A 12,043-nucleotide genomic window follows, 5' to 3' on the forward strand; every position below is an offset into this window, starting at 1 on the left:
TACTCAGAGGCTATGTCTGATCCAAGGTGGAAAGAAGCTATGAATGAAGAGATGAAAGCCCTAATGAAAGCAAGAACTTGGAAATTAGTGGATCTACCAGAGGGGAAGAGCACTGTTGGGTGCAAGTGGGTGTTTACTGTAAAGCACACGGAAGATGGATCCATTGAAAGGTACAAGGCCAGACTTGTGGCAAAGGGGTTTAATCAAAAAGAAGGGATTGAATACAAAGAAACCTTTGCCCCAATAGCAAAGCTCAATATAATTCGGGTTCTACTGTCACTAGCAGCAAATTTTTCATGGGAACTTCATCAGCTAGATGTGAAAAATGCCTTCCTAAATGGTGACCTTCATGAAGAGGTATTTATGGAACCTCCACCAGGCTATGACCTTGGTAGAAAGGTGTGCAAACTGAGGAAAGCTTTATATGGTTTGAAGCAATCTCCCCGTGCATGGTTTGAGAGGCTTTGTGGGGCCATGAAGAAAGTGGGGTACACTCAGAGCGGTGCAGACCATACCTTGTTCATAAGGAGACAGGATAGCAAGCTTACGACACCCATTGTTTATGTGGATGATATGGTAATTGTCGGGAATGACTTGGAAGAGCGAAAAAGACTGAAGAAGTTTTTAGCTTCAGAATTTGAGATCAAAGACTTGGGCCATTTGAGATATTTTCTTGGGATTGAAGTTGCTAGGTCAAGAGAGGGAATCTACATATGTCAGTGGAAGTATGTTCTTGACCTCCTAGAGGAAACAGGCATGATAGGGTGTAGGCCAGGATCATGGCCTACAGGAATCAACAGGGGAGGACTACTGTGATAGAAAGAGATACCAAAAATTGGTAGGGAAGCTGATATACTTATCTCTCACTCGGCCAAATATTGCTTATGTTGTGCATGTTGTCAGTCAATTCATGCACTCTCCAAAGATCCCTCATATGAAAACAGTTGAAAGGATTCGCAGGTACTTGAAGACTTGCCCAGGAAAGGGAATTCTCTTCAGGAAAAACAATAGAATTCAAATTGAAGCTTATACTGGTGTAGATTGGGCTGGTTCTGTTGGAGATAGAAAATCAACTTCAGAATATTGTACATTTGTGGGAGAGAATCTGGTCATATGGCACAGTAAGAAGCAGAATGTAGATGCTAGATCAAGTGCAGAAGCAGAATATCGAGCTATGGCTCACGGGCTTGCTGAACTCCTATGGCTCAGGACCCTTCTTAATGAGCTTGGTATTAAAGCTGAGGGTCCTCTCAGACTGTATTGTGACAACAAGGCTGCCATCAACATTGCAAATAACCCTGTGCAACATGACAGGACAAAACATATTGAGATTGATCGACATTTTGTTAGAGAGAGAATAATCTCAGGAGAACTCTGCATTCCTTACACTCCATCCAAGATGCAAATTGCAGATGTACTGACTAAAGGGTTGGCTGCAGCAAAGTTCATGGACCTTCTTGGCAAGCTAAACATAATTGATATCCATGCTTAGCTTGAGGGGGAGTGTTAGGTTGAAGGCTTTTTTTATGTATTGATGGTTCGGCTGATAAGAGCTCTTGTTAGCCTGTATTTGAGTTTAAGTTATTATGTACTGGACCTGTGTTAATGGGCCTAAGCTTGTTTAGTGTTTTAATTTGTCTAGGTGTCCCATCACTAATCAGGGGCATTCCAGTCTTTTTCTGTAACACTGTACTATACATTAATATAAATAATAGTACTGTCGACTGGGTTATCTAGTTCGACATTCCAGCATCTCTTCTTCTTCTTCTCATTTCTACAACTTCGTCTACAGTAGTTCAGCTTTCACAGACCATTGATCAAAAGGTGCCAACAGATACAATAATAACATGTACTGCAGCGCTCCACCATCCCCATGACTGTTATAACTTTTCGAGTGTGGAATGTTTTCTGCTCTCCCTGCTGTTAATGGATGCTAATCTAGTAAACTAACAAAAGCAGGGCCATCTAAAATACACTAAATTAAAATGTTATCAAGAAGAAACAAAAAAAAAAGGTTTCAGTACTAGATATAAAAGATGACCACCAGTTTGATTATTTAATCTAATATACATGTAAAAAAGCAGAATAAGATATTGTGGCAGCTCACCTCTGCATCAAAGCCTAAATGCAGATGCATGAATGATTCACATTGTGGGGTCATTTTGATCCTATCCTGGTATGATTTTGGGACAACTTCCTTCGGTAAAAGATCCAAAGTGTCCCACATAGATGCATTGCTCACTACAGCCTTTTTAGCGCGTATAAACTGCAGAAATCATTCTTCTCTGTTATAGAAGGTTCAAGTAAAGATAGCCTGACAGCCTTTTTAAGCCACAAAGATTTCTTACTTGGCCACTTCGTAGTTTCACTCCAACAGCTCGACCATTTTCAACAACAATGTTTTCTACATGACTTCTTAGGGAAATCCTTCCACCAAATTTTTGCAAACCTCGTATAAGAGCATCAACAACAGCCCCACTTCCATTAAGAGGGTATTCAAGTTTGCAGCCTGGTTTATACCATTCTGCAAGCATGTAGATCTGGAAATTGGAAAAACAAAGAATATAGTGAAGAAAAGAACATTGTAATAAGTAGGATATTTACAGAAACTCTACCATGAATTATATCAGTAAAAAAATAAAAAAAGGAGAAATAGCTCTACCAAGAAATAAATTTAATTTACATTGTGCAAAGGTGAAATAACAAACTCCTATCAAATGCACTAATAGAAATTCACATCATATACATAATATAATAAAGTTTATACCATAAGTAATAGTTTAGCATTAATATGTAACTATGCTATGCTGATGGGAATGGTGAAAGACAAAAAGAATCTTTATTTCCCATAATTTAATTTTCTGATCCTAGGAATAGGTTAAAGGTTCAAAGGCAACTATTTCAAGTTACAGGTTCACAATTTTGGACAGTAAAGTATTATTATTAATATTTTTTTTTTTTTGCAATTTATCACTATATCTGACAAAAACTCTTGACATGGTAACATGCTTAAAAAGAACTATTCAAAATTATTTCTTGAATTTATCATGATACTTGAATAGTTCTGTCTTTTTACTCCCCCCAAAAAGAAACCAAGGACCTAATTTTTTTTCCTTTGAATATGAAACTCAACAGTTCCTGGTCAGAAATGGCAAATGCTTCCAAGCTATTGGATCAATGTCATGGTTCTGAGAAGAATAGACAAAGACAGAAATAGATGATTATTTAAAAACAATTTTCAAATTTTTTACTTACCAGAACAATTCTAATTTTCACTTGTTCTAGTTATTCACTTCTTATTTCTTCAGGATTTACCTACTTAAATTGTGATGTGAATCACTAATTGTCCAGAAGTTAGCTTAAGGTATGAACTGAAATCTCAGTAAGTAGACATTTTCTTTTGGATTTCTTCTCCCCCCACCTTCTACCCCCATTCTGGTGTCTGGTGTTTATGTGTATTGCCATAAAAATCTCAAGAAATCCCTTTGCAACATGATTCATTCAATTAAATAATTGTGCTTTTATTATTTCTGAATAAATCGAATTTTTTATTCTTGAGTATTTAGGTATAGAATTAAAAGAGAAAAAAAAAAGAGAAGGAGAAATAAAAGATGGAGAAAAAGAGGAAGGGAAGAGAATGATGTGGAGAGAGCAAAATGTTTGAGGGGAAGCCTTATTCCATTTATATATGCAATCAAATAAAGGAGTAAAATAACCAGTATACCTCTCGTTGTGACTCCATAAAACAGCTTTATGACACAAGGCTAGAAAAAAAGATACTGAAAATACAGTAAAACAGCAATAATACTCAACAATACTACCATTGCTCTGCACAACATTCATTCCTCAATACTCCCCCTCAAGCTGAGCATAGATGCCAATCAATCCCATCTTTCCAAGAATACAATGTAGCTTAAATTTATTAACTCCCTTGGTACACACACCTTCCAACTACTGATCAGTCTTAAGAAAAGGAAGATATACTTCTGACATATTCTATCCTGTTTAATGTAGCAACCTGCCTCAATTTGCTTTTAAAATAAACGGTGACCAACCCTCCACAGTGACTAAATTTGGGGGACTAAAAAAACTGAATGTGCATTTTTTTTTTCATGTTGCACAAGGTTGTGAGCAATATTAATCACCACTTGATTAATATGGATCTATCTTTCTAAGGAAAGTGTGGACAGACTACTCTCAATGTATCCCACACTCTTCATTGCTCCACAAAGCCTTTCAAGCCAAGCACAAGGAGACTAATTAAACCATACATACCTTTCTTCAATTTAAACATTTTGCCTTAGAAGTCATAGCTAGGAGGAGGATCCATTAACAGAGAAGAAAAACAGCCTTTTGAAAAGAAAGGACCGTTTAAAATATTGCAGAGAATCGATTGAAAGTAGCAGAAATCAGGTTTCAAGAAGAGAGATGAGGAAGAAGAAGGTGGTGGCAATAAGGGTTTAGAGAGACATTTCGAACATAATCTCCTCTTACACCCCTAATCCCATTTCATTAACTTAAACTTTAGTAATTTATAAAGAGGCCCCAGGTTGGGCAGAAAATTAAGAAACATAACATAAGAGAAATAAAGGCCCAAATTAAGGCCCATTACAGCAAAGAACATAAAAAGATAGAAAATGACAAACAGCCTATGGGCCATTCGGCCCATCTTCTCTGCACTCCTCCTCAAGTTGGGCATAGATGTCAATCATGCCAAGCTTGCCAATATCATGCCGAAGTTTAGCCTTGGGAATGCCCTTGGTGAGGAAATCAGCTAACTGTCCTTCAGAAGTGATGAAAGGTAGGCACACTTACCCAGAAGCCACTCTTTCTCGAATGAAGTGTCTGTCAACTTCAATATGTTTGGTTCTGTCATGTTGCACTGGATTGTGAGCAATATTGATGGCAACCTGATTATCATAGTATAATATCAATGGCTTATCATGCTCAATACCTAGTTCCTCCATCAAGGATCGAAGCCACAACAGTTCAGAAACTCCATGAGCCATGGCTCTGTATTCAACTTCAGCTGAAGATCTGGCAACAACTGGTTGTTTCTTGCTTCTCCAAGAGACAATATTACCTGCCACCAAGCTACAATATCCAGAGGTAGATCTTCTGTCATCAATATTTTCAGACCAATCAACATCTATATAGGCTTCAAGTTTCATATGACCATGCTTAGCAAATAGAATTCCCTTTCTAGGAGAACCCTTCAAATAACACAGAATTCGCTTTGTTGCTACCATGTGAGTGTCCTTGGGAGCATGCATGAACTGACTAATGTAACTAACAGCATATGCAATGTCTGGCCGAGTCATGCATAGATAGAGAAGTTTCCCAAGTAGCCTCTGGAGAGAGTTTATGACTCATATCAATAGGAGTAGCAACTGGTCTAGCACCCATCTTCCCTGTTTCAGAGAGCAAGTCAAGTACAAACTTTCGCTAAGAGATAAGGATCCCATCCTTAGATCAAGCAACTTCTAAGCCAAGAAAGTATCTCAATTCCCCCAGATCTTTGATCTCAAACTCTGTATGAAGGAAAGATTTAAGATCATTAATACTTGATACATCATTACCAGTCACAACAATATCATCAACATACACAATCAGATAAATTACCAAAAATCCTCTCTTCTTCACAAAGAGGGTATGATCAGACTGAGTCTGTACATAGACAAAGTAAACAAGGGCAGCCCTAAACCTTTCAAACCATGCCCTAGGGGACTGTTTAAGTCCATAAAGAGATTTCTTCAGCTTGCAAACTTTTCCTTTCAAATATGTTTCATACATCCCCGGAGGAAGAGACATATAGACCTCCTCATGTAACTCTCCATTCAGAAATGCATTCTTTACATCCAGCTGGTAAAGTGGCCAGTCTCAGTGTGCAACTAGAGATAGAAAAACTCTCACAGAAGTCATCTTGGCAACAGGTGCAAAGGTCTCCAAATAGTCAATCCCATATGTCAATGTATAACCGTTTGCAACCAGCCTAGCCTTGTACTTTTCAATGATGCCATCAGCATGATATTTATTGGTAAAAACCCACTTACAGCCTACTGGTTCCTTCCCTTCAAGTAAATCAACCACTTCCCAAGTGTCATTCTTGTGTAGGGCATCAATTTATGTTCTCATAGCATCCCTCCATTTTGGAATAGTAAGAGCTTCTAACACAAATCTGGGTATTGGGTTAGAAGCAACAGAAGAAAGATAGCCAAAATATGAAAGAGAGAGCAAACTATAAGAAAGGTGTTTGGAAATGCAATGTGCAGTACACTTCCTTTTTCCTTTCCTGATAGCAATAGGGATATCAAGATTTGGAAATGATGGCTCCAAAGGGGCTATATTAGTACCTATTGTCTCTTCTGTGAATGGAAGTGCACGAGGCTCATGTGGTGTAGGGGAAACAATCTGCTCACTTCTAGTTCTCTACCGTTGGTACAACCTGGGATTAAAAAGAGGACGAGGAGGTAATGGAGGAGGGATAGGAACACTAGAATGAAAATGAGATGACTGGTCCTCCCTTGACTCATTTGAAGGAGGAAGAGTCTCAATAGAAGACTCAACTAGGACAGGAAGGGGGAGAGCAAACAACTATGACAAATTCTCCCCCTTTGGACAATGACTCTCCTGAGAAGAATCATAAAAAGAAGAAAACTCATCAAATGTGACATCCACTGAGACATACCAAGTTCCAGTCTTCGGATCAAAACAAGAATAACCCTTTTGTGTGGGGGAATAACCAAGGAAAATACACTTGTGGGCTTTTGGTTCAAATTTATGTCTCTAGACACTTGGGATATATACATAACAAGTGTAGCCTAAGACACGGAGAGGAATAGGAAAAAGATCATTGCCTAGATGAAGAAGACTGAAGGGAGACTTAAACCCCAAAACCCTGGATGGCATATGGTTGATTAGGTAGGTTGCTGTGAGAACAACATTACCTCAAAATTTTGTAGGGGCATGTGAGGCAAACAGGATACTTCTTGCAACTTCAACAATATGCCGATTTTTTCTTTCAGCAACTCCATTATGTTCTGGGGTCCTAACACAGGAGCTTTGGTGAATAACCCCCAAATCAGTAAGATAATAGGTTAGTCTTTTCTCAAAATATTCTTTTGCATTGTTGGATCTGAAAATTTTAATTATGGTTTCAAACTGGGTTAGAACAAATTCATGGAATTGCCTCACAAGTCTGGGAACTTCATCACGGGACTTCATAAAAAATATCCAGTGAATCGTGAAAAATCATCAATGAACAAGATAAAATATTTGTAGCCACCCATAGAAGGTAAGTGGTAAGGCCCCCACACATTAGAGTGCACAATATGGAATGGAGAAGAAGATCTTTTATTACTCAAAGGATAGCTGCTTCTACAATGTTTTGACAACTCACAAAACTCACAATGAAGACTGGACAAATTAATTCCCTTAAATAGTTCTGGGAATAAATGACTTAATGCAGAAAAAGAAAGATGACCCAAACGAAAATGACATAATATGACTAGACTAACAGACTCTGAAGATGTAGATCTAAAAGCAGCTTTTCCATGTTGTTCATGGCTCTGTCTAGGAGTGTCCAACAGATATATTCCATTCGCCTCATGGCCACTCCTAATCACTTTTTGAGACTCCAGATCCTGAAAAACACAGTAGGAAGGAAAAAATGTTACACAGCAGTTCAAAGACTTAGTTAGGTTGCTTACAGATAACAAATTTGTATTTATCTTGGGTACATGAAGAGCAGAAGGAAGTACCAAGGAATTTGTAGCCTTGATGGTTCCCTTGCCGGAGATAGAAGCAAGAGAGCCATCAGCTAGGGTGATTTTGTCACGGCCAGGGAGTAAATCATAAGAAACAAACAAAGTGGAAAGGCTGGTCATATAATTAGAAGCACTAGAATCAATAATCCAAGGGATCCTACGGTTACCTAAAATATTTGCATGATTGGCAAAAGCCCATATACCTGAATGAGCAAATGCAGAAGAGGTTGAATTTCCTGGAGGGTTGGAAGAAGAGACCACACCCTCTAGGTGACTGATCATCCTTCCAAACTTCTCATACTCAGCCTTCATCGTTGCTAACTGCTCACTGGTCTTCTCTTTAGTTAGACTTCTGTCACCATCTAGACCAGCAGCAATATTGGCACTCCCTGCCTTCATATTATCGGACTTCTTTTGAAAACGAAGAGGAAGAAGCTCCGGATGCAATTTCCAACACTTGTCTTTAGTGTGTTTTTGTTTCTTACAGTACTCACAAATAATTTCTTTCTTCCTTGAGCCAAATGGATTGCCTGTAACTCCCTTAGGTTTCACTCCCATATTAGCAAAGTGATCATTTAGACCAACCCCTTGAACCTGGACTAGTCTCCTGCTTTCTTCACTACTTACCAAGGCATAGGCTTGAGATAGTGAAACGCTATCCTTGGATAAGATATTCTGCTTTGTGATGTCATATTCTGGTTTCAGCACTATCAAAAAATCAAACACCCTGTTTCTCTCAACAAGTTTCCTGTAGGTCTTAACATCATTAGTGGTTTCCCAAGCTACAACTTCTATCAAATCAATTTCTTGGCATAGAAACTTCAGTATTGAGAAATAAATAGCTAAAGGTTTCTCCCCCTATCTCAAATTCTTCACATCACTCCTCAGCTTGTATGCTCTAGCTACATTTAATTTCTGGGAATAGGTTTCAGCAACACTATCCAAAATTTCCTTTGCTGAATTCATCCACAAATAGTGTTGACTAATCTGAGGTTGCATTGAGTTCACAAGCCATCCAATTACAACATAATTTTCTTGCATCCATTTTTCATAGGATGGGCCATCTTCCGTGGGAGCATTTTTGCTCCTAGAGATAAAACCCCATTTGCCTCTACTGCAGATATGAATTTTTACTGATTGTGACCAAGCCAAATAATTAGTTCCATGTAGCTTGACTGTGGTCACAGCTAGTAAAGAGTTAACAAAGGCTCCCGGAACCTATCCGGATTCAGCAACATGCTTGTTTTCAACTTCTGAAGGGTCCATCTTCTTAAAATACTTCAAAAATAAATTCGAATAACAATCAATGAAGACAGAAGAAAATTTGTGTTGTGAGTCAACCTCTATGCAGCCATACTTGCTACCTGCGCCACACCTGGAACCCGGGAGAAATAGAGAAAACTCAGCCGCACCTTGTAGACTTCACAGAACACCAAGCAACTTGAATCGATCTTCAAGATAAAGAATAAGAAGTCTTTTAGTCACTGAACGCCTAGGTCAAACTCCCTATGGGGTCCACAATCAGATTTCTCCAAAAAATTAAGGTTTCAGGCAACACGCTTGAAACTGTCAAGAGGATGACAAAACCAGTCCCCTTCTCTCCAGAAACCACTAACAACTGGGCCGAAACAGGTTTCTTTAACTATTCATCTGATTCAGTTCTCCATACACACTGTGTATGGGAAAAAAATAGGTGAAAAAGAGAAGAAGAAGAGCCTGCTCTGATACCAAGAAGAAAAACAGCCTTTCGAAAAGAAACGACTGTTTAAAATATTGCAGAGAATCGATTGAAAGTAGCAGAAATCAGGTTTCAAGAAGAGAGATGAGGAAGAAGGTGGCGGCAATAAGGGTTCAGAGAGAGATTTCAAACATAATCTCGTCTTACACCCCTAATCCCATCTCATTAACTTAAACTTTAGTAATTTACAGAAAGGCCCTGGTTGGGCAGAAAATTAAAAAACATAACATAAGAGAAATAAAGGCCCAAATTAAGACCCATTACAGCAAAGAACATAAAAAGATAGAAAAGGACAAACAGCCGATGGGCCATTCGGCCCATCTTCTCTACAAACATGTAAATCTCCACTCAAGGACATTTTCAACATCTAGATGATATAGCTTCCAAGAGAAATTATCTGCCAAAGACATTTTCTATAAGAGAAAATGTCTCCTTATTAATGTCACTAATTTCTCTTTGTAGATTTCAATTAAGACATCCCCTTATGCTCATGCCTTGTATTAAGATGTTTGTTTATTTTTCTTTGTCTTCCCTTTCCTTTTTTATCAACAATTGAAAATTCATTAAAATATTAAAATATAGAAAGTACAAGGTACAAATAGAAACCAGAGATAAAACCTCTTATCTTCAAATCACCACAACTCTAATTTACAAGATATCCCAAAACATTTATATTTGATTACTCCAACCCCTTGTTATTTTGAGAAATCAGCAATGCTGTTGGCTGACCTATGCACCCATTGAACTTTCCTTTTTGTAGAGAATACTGATGTGGGCCCCACTTCAGTGGTCCCCACTGTGTTCGTAGGACAGCAGTGTAGTTATTTGTTTCAGTTATAGTAGTGTCAGTTTGAGTCAGTTTGTTAATTCAGTTGTTATTTATTTCAGCTTTTATTTGCTTTATTTATTATGTAAGTACTAAGGGCAGATGTGTCCTTTCCATTATGTACTAAACATAACCTATAAATAATAAGAGAGTGGCGGTGGCAGATCTGTTAGAATCTGTCCCTCCTTTCAACCACTTGTGTTCTCCTGTTTCTCTTCTATTCTCTCTCCTTTCTCTAACTTTTCTTCTGTTTTGTAAACCTAAAACCTATTAGGATTCAAGACTGATTACAGTCTTGATCTTCTACTTGGTATCAGAGCCTATCTAGGGCTTCTCATGTGTGTCTAGTCCAGCCGACCACATGAGGACTAGCTAGGGCTGGAAGCTTTGAAGAATTTTTCGGTGGCTGAATCTTGGAGATTACCAGGAGAGGTTCGCAGCAGTTGAAGACTTGTCGCGGCTTGCAGAGAGTTGGTAATCAGGAAGAAGCTGTGAAGGTTAGGGTTCAGGTAACCCTAGAAGACAGTAAACCAAAGTACATAAGTAAGTTTTTTTTATTGAGTTTCAGAGACTGCAATCAGTCGAGATAGGTTGGACCTATCTAGAAGGAGAGGCCGAACTGTGTTCAAGTTTGTTTCTAGGGTTTGACTTGTCGAACTATGTTTAAGTTTGTTTCTAGGGTTTGACTGTTGGGCCGAACCCCCCCCCCCCTCATAGGTGATTAGTTTTTAGGGTTTCATATTGCCCTACGACAAGTCCCACTTGTGCGGACTGCTTGGAGAGTGCAGCTGAGCACTTACTTCAGACCTATAGTTGAAACCCTAATTTTGAGTTGATTTCTTACATATACTGTGATAGGCGATTGATTTCAGATCAGATTTGGGTTGGTTTCAGATCAGATTTCAGATCAGATCAGATTTGTGTTGGTTTCGGATCAGATTTCAGACCGGCTTGTTTGACTCTGCTTTCTGGTATAGTGGCTCTAACAGTTTGTAGCCACTGAATCTTGATCAAAGATGGAGTTTAATGGTCAAGGAGAAAGTACTTTTGGAAACCACAGTTATGATAATGTATCTGAAACCGGGTTTCAGATTACAACTATGAGATTTGATGAGTCAAATTATTTGGAGTGGGCTCAATCAGCCATGATGGCTATTGGAGGAAGGGGAAAACTGGGTTACCTCTTGGGAGATGTGAAAGAACCTTCCAAGGAGGAACCAACATACACCAAGTGGGTTCAAGAGAACTATTTGGTTATGGCATGGCTGTGTAATTCTATGCAGCCACATATCAGCCGAAATTACTTGTGGGCAAAGACAGCCAAAGAGATATGGAATGTTGTGAAAGAAACCTATTCCCAACCCCTTAATGTTGCCAGAGCCTATGAACTGAAGTGTGAGGTGAACAGCCTTAAACAAGGAAAGAAGCCAGTTTTTGTCTACTTCTCTACCTTGAAATCTTTGTGGCATGAGATGCACAGACTCACAGAAAGCAAGTCGAGACGAATAGGGTATTTGAGTTTCTGGCTGGTTTGAATTCAGAATATAACATTGTGCGACAACAGATATTGACAAGAGATAGTGTGACCCTTTCTCAAGCATACTCCCTAGTGCATAGTGAAGAGACTAGGAGGAAAGTCATGATGCAGCCTCAGCCCTCTTTCCCAGCCTTGACAACTATTAAACCTAAGCCAGGGGTGACTTAGAAAGGGAC

The 12,043-nt window shown here is 38.8% G+C and overlaps 1 protein-coding gene across 6 annotated transcripts in view; it reads right to left on the reverse strand.

Moving 5' to 3' along the window:
* The window catches only part of LOC148852689 (FAD/NAD(P)-binding oxidoreductase family protein), a 141,533-nt gene that overhangs the window by 79,275 nt on the left and 50,215 nt on the right, over positions 1-12,043 (reverse strand). For all 6 annotated transcript variants that reach the window (XR_016099658.1, XM_088946921.1, XM_088946919.1 and 3 more), the window contains exons 6-7: positions 2,349-2,540; positions 2,108-2,266 (exon numbers count right to left, since the gene is read on the reverse strand). Coding sequence is in view for 5 of the 6 variants with exons in the window: in XM_088946921.1 (XP_088803047.1) it covers positions 2,108-2,266; positions 2,349-2,540 (351 nt within the window). In the remaining variant the exon portion in view is untranslated. The remainder of the gene's footprint in view (positions 1-2,107; positions 2,267-2,348; positions 2,541-12,043) is intronic.

Source organism: Nelumbo lutea, chromosome 5 (assembly GCF_056320005.1).
Source record: "Nelumbo lutea isolate HS-2025 chromosome 5, American lotus-T2T, whole genome shotgun sequence".
NCBI classification, from domain to species: domain Eukaryota; kingdom Viridiplantae; phylum Streptophyta; class Magnoliopsida; order Proteales; family Nelumbonaceae; genus Nelumbo; species Nelumbo lutea.